This window comes from Dromiciops gliroides, chromosome 3 (assembly GCF_019393635.1).
Source record: "Dromiciops gliroides isolate mDroGli1 chromosome 3, mDroGli1.pri, whole genome shotgun sequence".
Taxonomy (NCBI): domain Eukaryota; kingdom Metazoa; phylum Chordata; class Mammalia; order Microbiotheria; family Microbiotheriidae; genus Dromiciops; species Dromiciops gliroides.
This window is the reverse complement of record NC_057863.1, coordinates 218,633,384-218,655,473: the sequence shown is the minus strand read 5'-3', so window position 1 is coordinate 218,655,473 and position 22,090 is coordinate 218,633,384. Positions and strand designations below refer to the sequence as shown.

General features: G+C 37.8%; 1 protein-coding gene across 3 annotated transcripts in view; it reads left to right on the top strand.

Moving 5' to 3' along the window:
- The window catches only part of CA5B (carbonic anhydrase 5B), a 72,656-nt gene that overhangs the window by 11,593 nt on the left and 38,973 nt on the right, over window positions 1-22,090 (top strand). For 2 of the 3 annotated variants that reach the window (XM_043990923.1, XM_043990921.1), the window contains exons 2-3: window positions 3,499-3,589; window positions 11,949-12,131. In XM_043990923.1, the coding sequence (XP_043846858.1) occupies window positions 12,002-12,131 (130 nt within the window). In that variant the 5' untranslated portion in view covers window positions 3,499-3,589; window positions 11,949-12,001. The remainder of the gene's footprint in view (window positions 1-3,498; window positions 3,590-11,948; window positions 12,132-22,090) is intronic. The other variant, XM_043990922.1, reaches the window with a different exon arrangement.

Genomic DNA, 22,090 nt, shown 5'->3' with positions numbered 1-22,090 from the left:
GAATCCAATGACCATTTCTCAGTCCTCCCTTTCCTGAATTTTCATGGCACTGATTCTCTTCCTGACTTCTGCTGATCCTTCTCAAACTCTGTTGCAGGCTTGTCATCTATGTCTTGCCCACTATACATGGGTAGACTGAAGGACTCTGTCTTGGGCCCTCTCCTATTCTCTTTTTATGATTTCTGTCTTGGCGATTTCATTAGCTCCTGGGAGTTCACCTATCATCTCTACACAGGTGACTCAAATTTACATCTACAGCCTTTATTTCTCTCTTGAGTTCCAATCCCAAATCTCCAATTACCTAGATGTCCTTAAGGTATTTCAAACTCTCTGAGTCCAAAAATAATTTGTAATCTTTCTCCCCAAACCCATTCCTTTTCTGAACTTCATTGTTTTTGTGGAAGGCATTTTCACATTTACTCAGGTTCGCATCCTAGAAATGATTCTGTACTCTATACTCTTCCAAACCCCCATATCCAGTTACCAAGTCTTGTTGATTCCCCCTCTTAGATCACCCTTTTCTCTCTACTCATATCACAATCAGGATAGTCAAGCCCTCATCACATTTTGCATGGAATATTACAGTAACATTACAACTGGACAAGTCAAGGGGGCAGCTAGGTGGCGCAGTGGATAGAGCACTGGCCCTGGAGTCAGGAGTACCTGAATTCAAATCCGGCCTCAGACACTTAACACTTAACTAGCTGTGTGACCCTGGGCAAGTCACTTAACCCCAATTGCCTCACTAAAAAACAAAACAAAACAAAACAAAAAAACCAAAAAACAACAATTGGACAAGTCAAGTCAACAATTATTTATTAGCCACTTAATTATGTGCCAGACTAATACAAAGAAAAGTGGATGGAGTCTACCATCAAATAGCTCAAAATCTATTGAGGTAGACAACATGCAAACAACTACATGCAAACGAGACCAATATAGGATAAAATGGAAGCAATCTCAAAGTGAAGGTACTAACATTAAGGAGGAGCCCCCCAAATTTCTTGCAGATGGTAGGATTTTAGCTGAGATTTGAATCTAGAAATCTAGGACATAGAGAAGAGGAGGGAGGAAATTCCAGGCATGATCTCCTGGCATCCCCTCATATTCTAACTGAAGGTTTAATCATGTCACTCCCTTCCTTAAGAAGCTTCAAGGACTCCTCATTGCCTCTAGGACAAACTATAAACTCATCTCTTTTTTGGCATTTGAAGGCTTTTATAATCTCTCTCTCTCTCTCTTTTTTTTTTTTTGGCAAGGCAATGGGAGTTAAGTGACTTGCCCAGTGTCACACAGCTAGTAAGTGTCAAGTGTCTGAGGCCGGATTTGAACTCAGGTACTCCTGAATCCAGGGCCGGTGCTTTATCCACTGCACCACCTAGCCACCCCCTTTTATAATATCTTTTTGTGCTGTCTTCATTCATGCTATGTCCTATCCAAACTAGACTACCTGTTTTTCCCCATGCATGATGTTAAAGCTCTCATTTCTATATGCCTTTGCACAGACTGTCCCCCATGCTTAGAATGTTCTCTTTCTTCACCATCACATCTCAGAACCTTTAGCTCCCTTCAAGGATGAGTCTAAGTGGCACTTCCTTTATGATTCCCCTCCATGAATCACTTTGTATGAATTTGGTACATATCTTGTACAAAATCTTTTTCACTTAACTGTAAACATATTGTATCCCCCAGTAGAATCTAAGTTTCTTGAGATTAGGAGGTTAGGAACTGTTTAACTTTTATCTCCAGCATCTTGCATAATGCTTGGCACTTAATAATTATTGGCTGATTCATTTATTCATTCATTAACATTTAGATATAAGCCTATATTTGATAACAAATTGTTAAATTTGTATTTTCTTCCACTAAATTACTTTATTTTTTTTTAACTCCTCTTAAGTCAGCACTTTTGTTGTTGTTCTGTCCTGTCTGACTCTTTGTGACTCCATTTGGGGCTTTCTTGTCAAAAATACTAGAGTGGTTTGCCATTTCCTTCTCTGGCTCATTTTATTGGTGAAGAAACTGAGGTAAATAGGGTTTAGTGACTTGTCCAGGGTCATATAGCTATTAAGTGTCTGAGGCCAGATTTGAACTTAGGAGCATCACTCTTCCTGACTCCAGGCCCAGAACTCCATCCACTGTACTACCTAGCTACCCCAAATCAGCATTCAGTTCCCTGTATTTTGTTTTGCATACACTAATCTGATCCCTGTTTCCTTTCTCAGATTTTCCCTCACTTCTTTCCTATTACCCTGCCCAATCCCAAATTCAGTGAATTTACTGTGGAATTGTATTGTTATTTCTCTCTCTCTCTTTCTCTTTTCTTCCCTCCCTCCCTCCCTTTTTCTCTCTCCTGCACCTCAGACTATATATGTACAGTATTCTCCAATGCCATCCTCTACCCTTCCTCCAGTCTCCTACATTGAATGACATAATTTGAATTGCCCCTTTCCAGGAAATGTTGATTTAATTCTCCCCTTTCCATATTCTCTTATTTTTTTTCTTTATTTTCACTTGACCTTCATACAAAGTGGGACTTGATGACAAAAGTTTTGCTCTATATGTAGACCAGCCCATTTGCTAGTGTAATTATAGATTTCACTTGCACAGCCCTTCTACAGTCAACTCTGAGAATGTCCAGGTCTAGCTTGCAGCAGAAAACTTTAAAAGCAATAGCTCCCTCATTAAAGTGTTAGCTCTTTGAGAGCAGGGACTGTCTTATTTTTCTTTGTAAGCATTTAGCACAAGGTTTTGCACATAGTAAATGTTTAATAAACATTTTATTCATTCATTCACTCCTCCTGTCATATTTCCTCTCTTCTTATATATGTACTGTTGCAACCTTCCATTAGAATATAAATTCCTTGTGAACTTACAAACTCAGTTTTCTTGGATAATGACTTCATTTTTTAAAAATTTTGAATCTTGTTTTCTTTTTATTTTGTTTCCTTCATTTTTCTTTTGTCTCTGCTTTTTAAAAAAATCTCATATATTTCCTTTTCATTTTATTTTCATAGAATCTAGAGACTTTAGAATTTGGAGAATTTCTTCACTGTTCTAAATTTTTTGCACTCCTTATCATATTGATTTCCTATAACAAAGCTCTGATTTCTATCTAAATTTTTACACACATTTAGAATATTTTTCTTTTAATTCTTTCCTTGCTCCTCAGAACAAGTTCTTACAGTTATTGCATAGTCATTTTATGAGCACTGTTTCGAATATGTTGTAACTGTTTCTTTTTCCTCAAGAGATTTAAGACTCTATTTTCTTTACTCCACAATATTTATTTAATGTATTTGCTCCTTTTCTAGATTGCTTGCTCATTTCCCCTACTTTGTCAAATTCTCAGCTGTTTTTTTCTGGGACACTTCCTATAGTTGGCAGTCTTTTTGGTCATCCCTTCTGTGCAAGATAGCATTGGCATAAAACCAGCAGGTTGGGACCCCTCAACCATCAATGACTGTCTGTTCTTTCTTACATGATTTTACAATCCAGGCCAGTCAAATTCTGTGAACTCCCCCTGTTAAAAGATGATGTGACTTTCTGATTTGTTGCCAAGGGAAGACTTGAAGAAGTATCTATATAGGTGAGCTTATACTTTGCCTTTAATTTGACCATCCTATTATAAGCTTTTATGGGTAGTTTTAATTTTTATAAATATCTCCTTTTTACGTGACATTATATCACATTTACATGACATTTGAAATAATCTCCCCCTCTCCTCTACTCAGCCATCCATCCCTATAATGGAGAATGAATAGGAATGAGAAAAAAAATCAGTTCAACAAAATTAATTAACATATCAATTTAGTCTGACAGTATATGCAACATTTTATACCCACAGACCTCACCTTTGCAAAGAAGGGAAAGATGTGCATTTTATCATCCTTTCTTTAGAAACCATTCTCTTCTAGGACAGTTAAGTCATAGATTTCTCTGTAGTAGAGCATATATATCTGTGCCCTCATCCACAGTCAGCTGTTCTCCCATTTGCATTATGAGAACTAATTAAATTCACATGCTTCAACTGGTGAAAGTTGGTGGTGGCCTCTGGCCAGAGCACTGTTGAATGGCAAATCCTGTCAGAGCTGTCACTTGGGGTATAAAGTGGGTCTGTCCAGCAGTATCTGTTCTGAAATAATTACATTGTGGTGATTTGCTTCATTTTGCTTCTTGTGTTGCTGTTTTTCTTACTTTGTCACATCTCTTTATGAGGCGGTGAGGGGCTGGGCTTAGAGGCACCCTTTCACTCCCCCATCTTGCTAGAAGGCTCTCTGCTTGCATTTGTCAAGGAACCTTGTGTGACATTAATATATGCATGAGATGCCTTGTTGGAAGAGAGCCTTGAAAGCTGAATTGGGTTTTTATGGGGCAAAACTTTTTTTTGGGTAATTAAACAAGAACAAAATGACATCTTCTTTGTTGTTGGAAGGTCTTTTCAGGCAGCTATGTAGCTCCAAAGACTTGATCTGTTGTAGAATATTTTCTGTGCAAACCTGGATCTTCTTTTTTTTTCATATTTTCATCAAATATATCCTTGATGCACTTTCTCATAAAAATGTGAAGGGTTTTTTGATTGTATAGACTATTTTTTCCATTTCTGTTAGTGAATAGGAGGAAAAGCTTGATAGTATAGAAAAGTCAATAAAGACTTTTTTTTCAAGCTTTGGAGAATTCTTTGCCTATTTATAAGCAAATGGGAAGATGCAAGTGTATGGTGAAGAGACTGAAGATTATTGAAAGAGATGGGAGATAGTTTGAGGAGTAGTTTCTTGGGGAAGGTCGGAAGGGATAGATTTGTTTTTGTTTTTGTTTTGGGGAGGCAATGAGGATTAAGTGACTTGCCCAGGGTCACATAGCTAGTAAATGTCAAATGTCTGAGGCTGGATTTGAATTCAGGTTCTCCTGAATCCAGGGCCAAGGCTTTATCCACTGCACCATCTAGCTGCCCCCAGGGATAGATTTGTAAAGACAGTATTGACTTTGGCAAGGAGGAAGGATACATCTTCTAAGATGGAAGGGAAAGAGGAGAGAATTTGTATGCAGAATATTGAAGAGCTTCAAGGTGTAAAGGAAAGAAAGGGAAGGAACTTTTCTTTGTTGACCTTAATCTCAGTGAAATGGAAGGCTTGCATATGAACCCATAAATAATAATAGGATGCTCAACTTGGCAGTATTATTAGAAAATGTCAGCTTCTTTTATAGCTTAATTAAAATATCTCCTAAGTCACCCAAGCTTCTGGAACTCCTGCATATGTTTTCTAGTGAACTGCAAGTACCAACACATTTTTGTGATTGCTAAACAGCAATGTTATATGATGCAATGATGTGCCAAACTGATTTACAGTTTGAAACTTGCAAAATTCCATTGGACTCTCTTACTTTGTGATCTTAAGCAAGATTTGAATATAAAAGCAAGTGCAGCATTTGGGTTAAAGGATGGATTAGTACAGGTAAAGCATTGGTTTCTTGTGTCAAAGCTCTGATTTCTATGCACATTTCTAGAGGTTTTTACTGTAATTAGCTAATTGTCTATGGAAAATAAATGATGATTAATACTAAGTAAAGGAGAATTGATTTACAATGAGAAAAGAAATTCTAACCACATCTTTGATCCTATCTATAAGATTGTGTTCATTTCTGGGTGCCGTGATTTAGGAAAGACATCGATCAGTCAGACAGGTGGGTGAAGGCCTTTGAGAGCTTGCTGTGTAAGGATCATCTAAAGGAACTAGAAATGTTTAATCTGTAGAAGAAAAGGCTTGTAAACATTGAACTCAAGGATCTGAAGGGTTATCAACTGGAAGAGATTATTTATTCTTGTGGGCCTAGAAATACCTAGCATCAGAACAGGGCCTGGAAGTTGTAAAGAATTAGATTTTGGCTCATGAAGAAAAATTTCCTAACAATTAGAGTTATCCCAAAGTAAAATAGACATTCTTAGAAGTTAGTGGGGTTAGCCTTTTTTGAATAAAAGTTGGATAATCAACTTGGGTTTATTGTAGAGGGTATCCTCGTTCAGGTATGAATTAGACTAGATAGTTCTCTTCTGACTATTCTATCATTCTGTGATAATAAATTCTAAAATTATAAGGAAGTTGTGTTCATTTCTAATCTACATGATCTTGGGAAAGTCAGAATCTCTGCAGGACTATTATTTCATCCGTAACATGACATGATGGGACTAAATGTTCTCTAAATCCTATAATTCAATAATTAGAGAAAACAGACATTTGATAGTATGTTGTTCTTAGTTCATTGCTAGCCCTCTTCTCTCATTGGTGAGTTCTATTCAAGGTCTTCATTTTGGGGACATTAGCCTATACTGGCCATGACTCATTCCCCAGGCTTCTGGCATTAAGGACTTTGCCCCCATAAGTCAACTGACTTCTCAAGCCTGGGGTCAGCTCACCCTGCAGTATTTTCCCACCAGACTGGCCCTCATCTTCCATTGGTGAGTTCCTTTCAAAGACTCCATTTTGAGACTACCATCCAGGCTAGCTATGATTCATTACCCTCAGGGCTGTAATTCTGGCTCTTCTGACTTTGCCACCATGCCCCTTTTCAGATTCTTTCCTCATCTGCCACAGCTCCCTTTTATATACATAAAATGTTTTCCCCCATTTGAACAGAAAGGGGTAGTTAGGTGGCACAGCGGATAGAATCCCAAGCCTGGAGTCAGGAAGATTCATCTTCCTGAATTCAAAGCTGGCCTCAGACACTTAACCCAAGTTATTTATCCCTGTTTGCGTCAGTTTCTTCATCTGTAAAACTGAGCTGGAGAAGGAAATGGCAAATTACTCAAGTACCTTTGCCAAGAAAACCCAAAATGGGGTCAGGAACTGTAGGACACAACTAAAATGAGTAAACAAAAATATTCAAATAGAAAATCATTGTACAGCACTGTTTATCTGTATTTTTTCTTGTATTTGTATCCCCAGGGTTTAGCATAATACCTGGCACAGACTAAGCTCTTAACACATGCTAATAGCCTTTCCTTGCTTTGGTTTCATTGTCACTTCAGGAGGTGTATTGTAGAAAAAGTGCTGGATTGAACATGGGGAAGGCTATAGTGTAAGTGCTACCTATGCTGATTGACAGCTGTGCAACCACAAGCAAGTCGCTTAATGTCTCTCAGCCTCAGTTTCCTCATTTGTAAAATGAAGATTATAATCCTATCTCATCTACTTTGCAGTTATTTTGAGCATCAAATGAGATGAATAATGTAAAACACTTTGCAAATACCTCAAAGCATTATATAGGCATCAGGTATTATTGCTATTATTTAGAGTGATAGAGGAAGAGATAACTATCTTCACACTTTATCACAAGTAGATTTTCCCCAGTGTTTAGTCATTCTCAACCTATGGTCAACCTGTGATTCACATACCCTCTTACCTAAAAGTGTTACTACTTCATTTTGCGGATGAAGAAACTGAGGCCTGCTTAGTTGAATGTTATTCAACAAGCTAATGACAGAACCAAGGTCTTAGTTTCCCAGAAGTAACATCCTATTTCCTTCTCCACAGGTTTATCCATTCTATGTGGTCCTTGAGTAAGTCTCTAAGCTCCAGTTTCCTCATCTGGAAAATGACACAGTAATTGGACCAGACTATTGCCAACCTATCTTTTAGTTGTGAAGTCCTATGATCTCTCTCTTTCTATATATATATTTATTTATTTATTTTTGGTGAGGCAATTGGGGTTAAGTGACTTGCCCAGGGTCACACAACTAGTAAGTGTTAAGTGTCTGAGGCTGAATTTGAACTCAGGTCCTCCGGAATCCAGGTCCGGTGCTCTATCCACTGTGCCACCTAGCTGCCCCTATATATTTATTTAAAAATTTTTAATGAATTCAAATTTTGTTTAGAGCAAATTCCAATACTAATACTTTCAAAAATAACCCTGAGGGGCAGCTAGGTAGCACAGTAGATAGAGCACTGGCCCTGGATTCAGGAGGACCTGAGTTCAAATCCGGCCTCAGACATTTAACACTTACTAGCTGTGTGACCCTGGGCAAGTCACTTAACCCCAATTGCCTCACTAAAAAAAATAAATAATGATAACCCTGAAGATAATTAGATACCCTGGGGTATGTGCTTCTTTAAATACCAATAGTCTGACCCAAGAGTAGTAAGTTGGGCATTAAAGGATGTCACACTTTTTTCTCTTCTTTTTGTCCCCAAACTATTATTTCATTTATCTAGAAAACCAGTGAGGGAACTCCTTTTACCTATGCAAATAGGCATCAGTTTTGTAATGTACAGCCTTAGAAGAGTTACCTCCAAGGTGTGATGTTTAAAATCTAAATGTGTGGTCGCCTTAAATTAGAAGCTTTAGCACCAGTATTTGGGCATTAAGCATTTATTAAAGCATACTAGGTATTAGAAAAAAAAAAGAACACATGGAGTTAAGTCTAGAGTTCCAGCCTGGTCTGGTTCTTCCTCAAGTCCTCTGCCACAAGCCTGCTTCAACCATGAACTCTCCTCAAACTGAGTGTGGAAGCTTTTTATAGGTCTGGAGCAGAGGAGGTGCTTACACACTGCTTCAAGCTAATTGGTAGTGTGATCCAAATCCATTGGTTCACTGGACTTGAAGGTAGTCTCAAATTGAGTTCAAAGTCCTTAGCTTCTGAGAACAATACCTCTTTAAGGGCTAGCCAAGTGTGGTTACAATCTAATTAACTTTAAGTAGGCCAATCAGCAAAGTCAATCACTCTTACTTAATTCAATCAGTTTAGATTAATCTCTAGGTGAGCCTTTGAGTATCTGCCAAATCCCATTATTTTCTCACAAAGGGTACTGAGAGGTTACTGACTATCCATTTGTCATACAGCTAGTATATGTTAGAAGAAGGACCAGAATTTAGGTCTTCTTGCCTCCAGGAAGATCTCTGAACCAGATTGTCTCTCCACCTTCATTAACTTATCATAAAATGGTCATTTTATTAAACAGAAAGTTACTTTATTTACTTCCCTAACTATTTAACACATTATATAGTAGGGCTAAAGTTCACTGGCAAAATTATGCAAAAAGTCCAAGACCTAGGTGATTAAATGGATCTTTTAACAAAACCCTAAGAAAATCTGCATGTTCGAAATACAGGCTATTTTTTACAGATAAGGAAGAATAGAGTCCTAAATTCTTCTTCTGTTTGTAGTAGTAATATGAAATAAATATATTCTTGAGTTTGCAAGATTCCCTTAATATACCTTCACCTTTCATAAGGCACATCAAAAGCATCCATAAACACTGATTTTTCCTATTTCCTTGTTTTTAAATTCTTTTCCTTGGACTTAGGAGGTGAATAGTTAAGAGCAGCAGTATAAGGAAGGGGAGGAGAACTAGATCATAGGTAGTTGACAATGGTGTAGAATAATGCAAAGAGGATGGATAAGGAGTTTAGGTTTGAGATGTAGGACTGGCCTCAATCTTTAGGCTTGAGATGGGGGACTGGCCTCAGTTCTTGAGTTTTCATTATCTATGATTCTTTTTAAAGGTGAGAATGTTTCTAGGAATAACAGGGACTAAATCACACTAAGATATTTGTAACTCACCAGATCCTATTTTCCCCTAGACTGCAGGGATCTCACAGATCGGCATTAGAATATTGGGTATTTGGTGAGGAAGAAGGTGCTAAAAGGGAGGTGAGAGGACACCATATAGACACCGACAACAGACAATCTTGTGAACACCACAATTTCTTTCACATATACAAACTCATTTGCTTCTAATGCCATTACAAAGGAAATGTTAAATAGTGTTTCCTTATAGGCTTGTACTAGTGTTTCCAAGTGTAGGCTTAGAGTGAAGAAGACCTAGGTTCAAATTTTGTCTTTGATACCTACAAGCTGTGTGACCCTGGACAAGTCATTTAATCTCTGTGCTTCAAGAAATGTTTTAGATGTTGGAACACTGGAACACTAATGTATTGTTGGTGGAGTTGTGAACTGATCCAACCATTCTGGAGAGCAATTTGGAACCATGCCCAAAAGGCTATAAAACTGTGCATATCCTTTGACCCAGCAATACCACTACTAAGTCTGTACCCCAAAGAGATCATAAAAAAGGATAAAAGACCCACATGTACAAAAATATTTATAGATACTCTTTTTGTGGTACAAAGAATTGGAAATTGAGAGGATTCCCATCAATGGGGAAATGGCTGAACAAGTTGTGGTATATGAATATAATGGAATACTTATTGTGCTGTATGAAATGATGAGGACATGGATTTCACAAAAACCTGGATTTAATGAATTGATGCTCAGTGAAATGAGCAGAACCAAGAGAACACTGTACACAATATCAACAACATTGTGTGATGATCAACTGTAGTAAACTTAGCTCTTCTCAGCAATACAGTGATCCAAGACAATGCCAAAAGACTCTTGATAGAAAATGCTATTCATATCCAGAAAGAGAACTTTGGAGTCTGAATGCAGATCGAAGCATACTGTTTTCACTTTTGTTGTTGGTTTTGTTATTGTTGTTTCTTCTTTCTTGTGATTTTTTTTCACCTTTTGTTCTGATTCTTCTCTCACAACATGACTAATGTGGAAATATGTTTAACATGATTGTAATGTATAACCTATATCACATTGCTTGCTGGCTTTGAGGGAGGGAAAGGAAGGTGGAAGAAAAATTTGGAACTCAAAATTTTATAAAAATGAAGGTTGGAAACTATCTTTATATGTAATTAGAAAAAAATACAATTAAAAAAATGCTTTAAGACTTGATCAGCTAAGTCAGAAATAGATTAGAATCTGCTTGCTTCTGCTTTCTTGAAGAGAATTTCTACATCAGAACTAAATCACAGATCCCTCTGATCTTTTCCTAATAACCCATTAAAATTTCATTATTTCCATTTTAGAGGTAAGGAATCTGCAACACAAGGAAATGTGTTTGCCCAAAGTCAAACTATTCCTTTTATGTCCATTTTAAGCACCACCTTTGGACAGTGATAAAACCTATTTGGAGTCAGAGTGAGAGGTCAGATATAGAGATATAATCATAACAAATTTTGGAACCTGGAGATATATCATAACACATTTTTGTGTGTTTTATGAAGAAAATTGGTCTATAGCTGTCTTGAGTGTTGAAGAAAAAAAAGGCATTCATGTATATTAATTTTATTGTGAATTTTATGATATCTATTATGTTATAAAAGTTGACCTCAGCAGTTGTTTGTTTAAGATGCAGTATTGTTTTGGTAGAAAACAATTTGGACCAAAAAACAAGATTTTTGTTTTCTAGATAAATTGTAGGCTTAATAGGGTTGGTCTATTTAGGGTTACATTTTTCCAGAGGCATTTTTAAAAAAATCCTTAGAACTAATCAAGTTACGATTGTTTTTTGGTGGTTTTTTTTTTTTTTTGGTGGGGCAGTGACAGTTAAGTGACTTGCCCAGGGTCACACAGCTAGTTATTATTGGTTCTTATACAAATATTTCAGGAGAAACAAATTCATTAATTTTTTAAAAAGGTATGATACTTATTTTTTTATATCTCAAGAATATTTTGCCCCTTCAAATTTGGGAGTGAGGATTTTAGTTCTCAGTCTATTCTTAAATTCTTAAATACCAGATTGAACAATTAGTAGAGTATTTAGGATTTAGAAAAGAAAAATAAGAAGGAAACTTATTTGAATAACTGTAATACAAACAATATTTTCTTTCATATGACAGAGCCACTTTTCCCTGCAAGCCCTTAGGGAATGGCAAAGCATTTCATGGGGCAATCATCAGCTAGCCCTGCCCTCCAACACATTTAGCCAATGAGTTGTGAGACCAGGACTGGATTAAACATTAACTTTCATTTTGGGTACATTTTTCCCCTCACAAGAAAAGGGTTGTAGATTAATAGTCTTTTTTTTTTTTTGTCATTGTTAGTAGTCTTAATCTGTATTTTTCACAGCCTTTCCTATTGACCTCCTCTGTGTTATTAGGTGGTGAGGTTCTTGAAAACTGTTTTGGAACTGATAAAAGCATCAAGTTAAAAATGATAGTTTTAAATAACTTGAAGGCATTTCCGTACAAGCTGTTATGGAAAACGACCTGGAATCAGCGATCTGTACCAGTGAGACCTTGCAGCTTGTATACCTGCACATACAAAACCAGGAATCGGGCCAGTGAGTATATAACACTTTTCATGATGTGGCTTTTTAATCATACTCGTAAATATCTGTTGCTTTGATGTTGCTGTATGGATATGTAAGAACAATCGCTTTATATAAAAACAGATAGGTTAACATTTTGGAAGCCAGATCAAAATGGTAAAGTATGGTATGTCCTAGGTTCTATTATCTAAATAAAAGTGATGCAGATTTCAAATATTAAGATTATTATAAACTTTCCAATTTTTTTCCTTTAGATATGATTTCTGACTGTAGGCTTGGACATCTCTCAGTTTCTGGAATTCATAAGTAATGTCTAATTTAAATGCTTGAAAAAGACTCACAAGTTATGTTTTAACCATAGGTTTATTTTATTTCCTCTAAAAAGGAACATGTCACTAAAATAGATGGGTCTGACTCATAACAAATTTCTTTAAGCTGGGTGTGGCTTCTAACATGTTTGCCCACATCCATGTTTGCCTCATTGAATTTATTTAAGAAACCAGTACTAGTACGTGATCTAATGTTCATAAAAAGGGGGGAAAGGAGTCACATTTTTCTAGTCAGAACTTTGTTGGTTTTTTGTTGTTTTGTTGTTTTTTACTGGAAGTGGAAAGTTCAAATTCAGAATCTGTTTGACATTAGAACAGTTGTATTATTTTGCTTTGAGCAGAAATGTCTTTGTAGTTGTTTTCTAAATTAAAACAAAATTCTGGTTTTTGTAAGATACTTAAAAACACTCATGGCAGTTGTAGTTCCAGTGTGCTTTTCACATGTTTACATTTGTCTTCACATTTTCTTATAGCTTGTAGCATACCTGAGAAGTGTTTTTAGAGGTACTGCTACTCTATAGGATTATTTTAAATTTATATTTCTTTAACTCCTCTGATAATCCCCAGTAACCAAGGGTTATTCCCTAATGTCTCTTCCATTTTGATCCAGTAACCCATCACCCAAATAGCCTGGAAACTTTCTGGAGTCTCAACTCTCAACTTTAAACTGCTCTTCCTTTATGCTGCTATGTCTTTTTGAATTTTTGATTTATCTGCATGTATTATGTATTATAATTAGCATTTCAATTCAACTCAATAAAATGAACATGCATTATATCTTAGAAATACAAAGAAAAATACATCCAGTTCCTGCCCTCAAGGGGTTTATATTTAGGATTAAGGGAAAACTGTAGAAATTACATTTCATCCTTATGACACACCATTTAACAACTACTAAGTACTACATAAATCCCCAGATTTCCAAGTTACTTAACAATACTGATTTTGCATATTGATTTGAACATTTTTTTTCAGTATTATGCCCTTTAATTACTGAAACTTAACTGAACTGCTACAGGTAGTATAGAGTGAGGAAAAAGAATTCAGCTGTGAGATTCCAAACTATAAGTAGCATATATGATAATGTCAAGTATTTATAAATTAAAGGTGTGGGATTATGAACAAGATGTACTTTTGGATGGGAAATAATGCAAAGTGAGATTTATGTTCTATGAATTTAGAATGTTTCTGATGCACCCCTGTAAAGGGTAAAATGTTGTACCAGGAGCTGGTGATATCCCTGAGAACAAAGCAGTTTGCTTTTGCCATTATTTTTAAAAGCCTTTTTTTTTGACAGTCCTCAAATGAGATAGATTTATTGTCCTTAAAATAAATTACCAATGGACTAATAAAAGGGCCCCTAAAAATCACTGTTTCATTGTCTGTAAATGAAATTGTTTTTATAATATCTTTAGTAGAATGATGTAGATGACAAGGCACAAAATTGTCTTTTGTCCTGGTTTGGCTTTTAACCAGCTATGGGGCCCTAAGTTCCTTAAACTCTTGGACATTAGTTTCTTCATCTGTTCAGTTTCCTTTAAAAATTCCTATGTGGAGGAAAAAAGGGAAGTTGGGGAAGATGCCCAAAGAGAGTTATTTGAATGCACAGGGAACTCATTCAGCTAATTGAATTTTTCATACACACACACACACACACACACACACACACACACACACACACTTCAAAAAGATAGAAGCAAGAACAGGATACTAAAGTGGACTACAAAATTATGACAAGGTCCTGTTAGGAGAATCAAGAAAGTCCATGTTCAAAATGAGCTGAAGCTGGCAAGGAATGATTAAGACAATAGAGAGGATTTCTGGTGGCATTGGGGGAAAGAGAAGGCTTAAAGAAAAAATAGGCCTGTTGTTAGATATTAGGGTGGATAGGATGATGATAATGGACAATAGAAAACAGGCACAATTGCTCAACTCCTATTTTGACTCTTTTTTTCTCTGCCAAGGACTGAGAAGGCCAGAATAAAAATGGGTAAGAGAGAGTTAAGATCCCAGATGAATAAGGGTATGAGAAGAGAGAACACAGCTTCCCTGAACTCATTAATTCAGGTTACCAGACACAGACAAACTACATCACAAGGATCTGAAAGAAATGGCCAGTGTAATTCTTGAACTACTGTCAGAGATGTTCACAAGGTCAAGAAAGATGCCACCAGACTGAAGAAGGACAAATGTTATCCTGCTTTTCAGAAAAGGGGTGTGAATCTAGTCTGTAAACTCTAGGACAGAGAATTTTGCTTTAATTCAAAAATTTAAGGACAGAACAGAATTTAAGAACAGAGTTTGTCATAACCAACTAGAAAAGGAAGTGGTAATCACAAAGTAATCATGACTTTATCAAGAAGGGGTCATACCAAACCAACCTTTTTATTAGGGTTGCTAGATTGTCAGATCTGGGGAATCCCATAGAAAGAGTTTTATAAAGTAGATTTTAGAAAAGCATTTGGTGGAATTGCTCATGCTGAGTAAATGGTATGGAGAAAGGTAGACTAGATAAAAGCAGAGTTAGATGAATGTGGAGTAGGTTCAATGATGAGATTCAAACAGAGTTATCAAAAGGTTGATGTCAGGGTGAAAAGTACCTTCTAGTAGAGTGACTCTAGGATCTCTTGTTATGTCATTGCTGTTTAACATTTTTATCAGTGACTTGCATAAAGGTACATAGTTGGCATGCTTATCAGATTTGTAGATGATGACTAATCCTGGAGGTATAACTTTTGAGTTGGATGGCACATTATAATAAGATTTTTATAGGCTAGGACATTGAGCCAACTTACCCCCACAACCATACTATCCCCTGACGCATGGCTGTCTAGCTAGAAAAGACTTGAGGTTTTAAGTGGCACTTCATATGGTAGCCAAAAAACCAAAAAGATAATGCAGTCTTAGATTTATGATAACAAACAGCATTTATGTGGGAGCAGCTGGGTGTGCCTTTCCAAGGTCAGAAAGACTCATCTTTCAAAGTTCAAATTTGAACTCAGACACTTACTAGTTGTGTGACCCTGGGCAAGTCACTTAACCTTGTTTGCCTTACTTTTCTCATCTGTAAAATGAGCCGGAGAAGGAAATGGCAAACCACTGCAGTATCTTTGCCAAGAAAACCCCAAATGGGGAAATAAAGAGTTGGACCTGACAGAACAACAAAGCATTTACATAGTGCTTTAAGGTTTGCAAAGTGCTTTTTATGTTCATTCAATTGATTCTCATGATAAATTTTTAGTTAGGTGCTATCATCCCCATTTTACAGATGAGGAACCTGAAGCTAAAAAAGTATAAATGATTTGCCCAGGGCCACATTGAGAAGCATGTGTTTAGGGTTAGAGTGACTACAGTCCAGCTGTACTCTTCCAATCTAATCCAATAAACATTTATTAAGGGCCTGCTATATACCAGGCATTGTACCAGATACTGGGAATACAACCAGAGGAGGTAGGAAAGGAGGGGGAGGGGTTGTTCTATGCAAAGTAGAGTGAGCTCAGACCAGTTTCTGCCCTCTATAAAGAAAGGTATTGGGAGGAGTTTGGTACTTTTCTCTACAGCCCTCCAGTCAGAAGGCAGAGGAAGCTGAGAGAAGCAGTATCAATCTAAGCTTGAGTTAGCAGCAAGATGATCAAGATTAGAAATGACAAGCTTATCCTGGGAGAGAAATCTTATTCTCTGGAGTTGAAGACTGTCAGGGCAGTAAATGCAAAATCTTCCACCATCATACCACATCTAGAATTATTGTGTTCAGTTCTGGGTACCACATTGTAGGAAGGATATTGACAAGTTAGAAAACCATACAGAGGAGGAGGATTTGGATGGTGAAAGACCTCAAGTTCATTCTGTATAGAGGTGATAGACTAGCCCTATTTGAGTATCTAGAGGTCTGTCATATGGAACCCAAAAGACTTAGGGGTTTTGGCACCAGAGGATAGTACTAGGTTCAGTGAGTGGAGGTTATGCAGATGTAGATTTCTACTTCATATAAGGAAAAACTACTACTACTACTTCTTCTTCTTTTTCTTCTTCTTCTTCTTCTTCTTCTTCTTCTTCTTCTTCTTCTTCTTCTTCTTCTTCTTCTTCTTCTTCTTCTTCTTCTTCTTCTTCTTCTCCTCCTCCTCCTCCTCCTCCTCCTCCTCCTCCTCCTCCTCCTCCTCCTCCTCCTCCTCCTCCTCCTCCTCCTCCTCCTTTTTTTGGCAGGGCAATGGGGGTTAAGTGACTTGCCCAGGGTCACACAGCTAGTAAGTGTCAAGTGTCTGAGGCTGGATTTGAACTCAGGTACTCCTGACTCCAGGGCTGGTGCTTTATCCACTGTTGCCACCTAGCTGCCCCCAGGAAAAACTTCTAACAATAAGAACTATTCAAAAATAGAATGGGTTGCCTTGGGAGCTAATAGGTTTCCTGTCAGTTGAGGTATTCAAGTAATGGCTAGATGATTATTTGTTGGTAATCTAATTGTGGGGATTATTCAGGCAGATATAAATTGGACTAGATGACCTCTAATGTCCTTTCTAACTCTGAGACTCTGTGATATTGTGCTTGTGAAATGGGCAGGGGTCGGGGATTGGAATAGTTGATCTCTAATGTCCTTCCAAAGTCTAATTCTGTGATTATCACTAATAAATACTGTACCTATTATATTTAAGGTGTAGGCTATCATGTATCATATCTTACACAGATAAGATGAGATACATGATATGTATAAGATATTGTGATAAGCTACATACAGCTAGGGAGAGGATACAAAGAATAGGACAATGGGCAGGTTAGTTTTGCTAGAGCAGAGGATTTATATGTTAAATAGTCTCCCCGCTACATTCAAGGGATTAGGGGCACAGGACCAGGATGAATGAGAAAAACCATGACTAAATCTAGGCCCCACTCTAAAACTTTATTTTTAATAATTCTGACCATGTTTATATAACATACAAAACAAGTAAACACATTGGACCCATTAAAAAAAGTTGCACTTTCTATTCGAGAGAGGTTAGTATCTCACACCCTAGGCAGTCTTTGCTGCTGCAAGTATAGCTGCAGCAACTGCATCATGGATTTACTTCTCCTATGAAAACGCAAGATAGAATGAACACTGCTGGAGAAAGTCACGCGACTGCGTCTGGATGGTAAAGAAACAAAGAAGAGGTGTTCCCAAAGATGTAACGATTGGAATAACGCCACCTGCTGGATACTAACTGTAGAAGAGTTCTGCCCATGAAGCGAAGGTCTTTGAGGGCAAGACCAGGAGTCTTGTCTTTGGTATCAGGAAGTGACGCGGACTAGTGGGAGGAGGAAGGAAGAGACTGGCGCGGAGTCTCGGGCCTCTTTCCTCTGGACTCTGGCGGAGAAGGGAGCTAGAAATGCGCTCTCCCTTTAATAGATAGGAATCTAGACCTTTCTCTCTCTCTTTACCAAATTCTTATTCTCCTTAATAAATGCTTAAAAGTCTAACTCTTGCTAAAGCTTATAATTTATTGGCGACCACTCATTAAATATTTTAGACAGACTAGCTAGAATTTTAACCCTTAACAAAGAGAATGCATAGCCCACAGTTCTTTAGCGCACAGAAACTTTTAACAAAATTTAATTATATTTATGTATATGTGCTTATGGCAATAAATGATAAAACAGATGAGTAATACATAACATATATGCATTTAAAACTTACTAAATTTTTTTAAGTTTTCTTTACAAACAACACGTCATCTGCGATTTCCTGCACTCCACAAATCTTCAGAAATTCCCATTTAATTATTGATGTCCAACCCTTGAATAACCAAAACCAGGTTTGTGAAATCTACAAATGTGGAAGGATAACTGTATATTTGTATGGTAGGAAATAAAGATAAGGTTAAAGAACTTTGATAGCTTCAAATATTTGATCTTCATTATCATCTAATCAATAGTATTCAGGAACAGAAAGGTGGCCCAGTGGTTAGAGCAACAGGCCTGGATCAGGAAGACTCATCTTCCCAAGTTCAAATCTGATCTCAGACAATTGCTAGCTATGTGACCCTGGGCAAGATACTTAATAATGTTTGCCTCAGTTTCCTCATTTGTAAAATGAGCTAGAGAAGGAAATGGCAAATCACTCCAGTATCTTTGTCAAGAAAACCCCAAATGGGGTAATGAAGAGTCAGACACAATGAAAAATGAAACATGTTCCTAGCATTGTGATATATATATATATATATATATATATATATACACAGTTGTCATATTATGGTATGATTGAATTGAAGAAACAAAATAAATACACATGACACAATAGAAAATAAGTAAGTGTAAAACTATGTGGTGCTAAGTGAATTTCATAATTCTAGAGATGGGAGAAATCAGTGTGGATGAAAGTAATTTGCATTATATTCCAACATTCATTGGAATCTGAAGAGCTTCAGATGCTAAACTGAAGATTTTATTTTATCTTAGAGATAATAGGAAGCCACAGAAGCTTTTTGAGCAGGATAGTGACATAATAAAATTAGTTTTTAGGTACATTATTTTGTCAGCTCTGTGGGAGGATGGATTGAAGAGAGGAAAGGCTGGAAGTTGGGGGTATAATTAAGAAGCTATTAGGGGAAGCTAGGTGGCACAGTGGATAAAACACTGGCCCTGGATTCAGGAGGACCTGAGTTCAAATGCGGCCTCAGACACTTGACACTTGCTAGCTGTGTGACCCTGAGCAAGTCACTTAACCACCATTGCCCTGCAAAAAAGAAGAAGAAACAGAAGAAGCAGCAGCAGCTATTGCAGCAGTCTGAGCAAGAAATAATGAGGACTGGATTAGGGTGAGTAGAGAGAAGGGGATGGATGCAAATGATGTCAGGGTAGAATCAATAAAGCTTAGCAATGGATAAGTTATGAGGGATGAAGAAGAGAGAAGAGTCCAAGATTTCAGACAAGATTTACTAGAAGGATGGTGGTGCCCTCAGCAGAAATAAGTGGTGGATGGGTTTGAGGGGGAGGGGTACAGAGAAGATATTTTGGACATATTGAATTTGGGATTCTGTGGGACCTTTAGTTAGAGATGTAGAGCAAGCATTTGGAGAAGATGTAGGTCTGGAGCTAAAGAGAGAGATGAGGACTGAATTAGACTTGGGAATCATCTGAACTGAGATGATAGATGAATGTATGGAAGTGAATGAGATCATAGAACTGGTGTAGAAAAAAATTAGAAGGTGACCCCGGAGAGACCAACAGTTAGAAGGCAGTATATACATGACAATACTAGTAGCAAAGAATTCTAAAAAGGAACAGTCAGATGAGTGAGAGGAGAACCAAGAGAGAGCCATCACCTAACAAGGTGTCTCTTGTGAACGTGTTCAGGTCACATGAGAATCTTGAAAGAGATAGAACAACAGAAGTCATGTTGCTAACCTGCTGGTTGTGCATATCAAGAGGGGTATAAAACAAGGAGATGTATATTTGCAAAGTGTTGGGGCTGATAAGAAAGGTGTCCAGTACAGAATTTAAATCAAAGAGGGGATTTCCTGTAGAGAGGGAGGTCCTTTAGATGCTCTTATTTGTGGACAACATTGTGCTGATTGCATCAACCCCTAAACACATTTTAGAATCTCCTAATCATTTCTTCATTCTTAACTATTTAAAATAGTTCTAACTTACTCTACATTTTGGAAAAATCAATTGAATGAAAAGTGTCTGTTATCCATGTTACAATATGCAATGGGATGGACAATACATACATACATACATACACACATATAGCTTTGAAAAATATTGCTAATGGATAGTGAGTTGGGGCCACAATTTCACAGAAGGAAGAAAGCAGGCTGACCACCATCTCCTCTTGGTCTTTGATAGAAATGGACCAGGATCCTTAAGCCAAGAGCCTCCACCCAAGAGTATTCACCAACCCAGCTTCCAGCCCAGCCCTACAGCTATCACTGAGGGGAGATATGATTGTGGAGAAGAGGTTTACCTTCTTCATCATCACCAGGAACAACTCCTGACCAACTGTCACCAACAGACTGGTGAACACAAGAACCCTCTGGTGGCAGCACCTCCCAGACTATCAGTCCTGTTTCCAACCCAGTTCTCAAAGGCATCCTCTAAGGAGGCAACTACTGTGAAGAGAGGTGCAGTCATCCCTACCAACTGCCAATCACAGAGCAGTAAAATCATCCTAGTTGAAGCAGTGGGGCACCCTGAGGGAAGACAAAAGGTAGCAGGTGCCAGGCAAGTCAAACAACCACTACCACCACTTTAGTCATCATCTCTCTTCAGACCCTGATGGGAACAGACCAGGACCCTGAACCCAGGAGCCTTGGGAGTAGGAATACTTCCAACCCTGTCCCAAGGCCTAGGAAAACAATACTCATGGAAGTACAGCCTGGCAACTGCTTTGGCCAGTGCCACAGCCACAGCTGCTGAAGATCTAGAAAAGACAGTTCTTGATCCCAACGTCCTTGGCACTGTGAAATGGTTCAATATAATGATATAATTTTATCAGTGGAGATGAGGTTAAGGAAGAAGGATTACCATCTGTTTTGCCACTGCACTTCAAGGATCATGTGGCTTTTCCATCTGACTTGCAGCTGAAAACTTCCATCTGTGTCATTTTCCCTATTTGAATGTCAGCATTTATTAAGTGCCTACTATGTGTTGAGAACTGTGCTGTGAGATTTAAAATTGGATATTAGATCATAAATCTCCCCTACTTAACCCTTCCCTTAATTCATCTCCCAGACTAGTAAATGGAAGAAGCTTCTGGTTTTCTAGATAGAGCCTTTATTGTATATAAGGTGTTGTTGATTAGAAGGATAGGAAAACAGAAATACAGTACAAATCGTCTTAAATCTAGGCTGTCTATATTCCTTATAAAAACTCACCAAACCGATTTAGGCCACCTTTGGAGTGAGTCAGACCGTCTGTGCCGCGCCGCCCGGAGTCCCGCCAAGCCGGCAAAAAAGGCTACTCCCGTTCTCTCCACCCCGGAAGTCAAAAAAACCCGGCAGGCAGTCTGACATGCGCAGCAGGCGCACTGTACCTGGCAGGCAGTCTGACATGCGCAGCAGGCGGACTGTACCCGGCAGGCAGTCTGACATGCGCAGCAGGCAGACTGTTCATCTCCTCCCCAAAAGGGTGGTCCTTGAAAAACTGGCGTCTTTCACTTATCCTAACCGACTGTTAAAAACTTTCATATTTTACCACATTTCCCCCCTTTGCTTCCTCAAGAAACGGAATGTTTCCTTGATGGAACAGTAAAAAGAATATAATAACTTTTGCTGACTAATAATATGCGAACAACAATACAGAAAAGGAAGAGAGGAAAGTTTTGTCCAGAGGGGCGATTTTTTTTTTTTCCTCATGAACCGACGCTTTGACATTAGTCTTGCAAAGGGAGAGCCTCTGCAGAGAGTACATGTTACAGATAGTATATAACAGAAAGGAGATAGTAAAAGCTAATAAAGCAAAACAGTTCATATAAAGTCTCTGAGTTCTCTTGTCTTCTTGAAGTGGTAAGATGTCATCAGGAGGAAACTGGATTCTGGTCTGGAAAACTGGATTCTGGACTCTGGTCTGGAAAGCTGGATTATCTTCTTTAACTGTTTGAATTGCTGTATTTTTAAAACCTTAGCATAGCATTGTCAATGATCAAATTAATAAATTCCATTACATTCC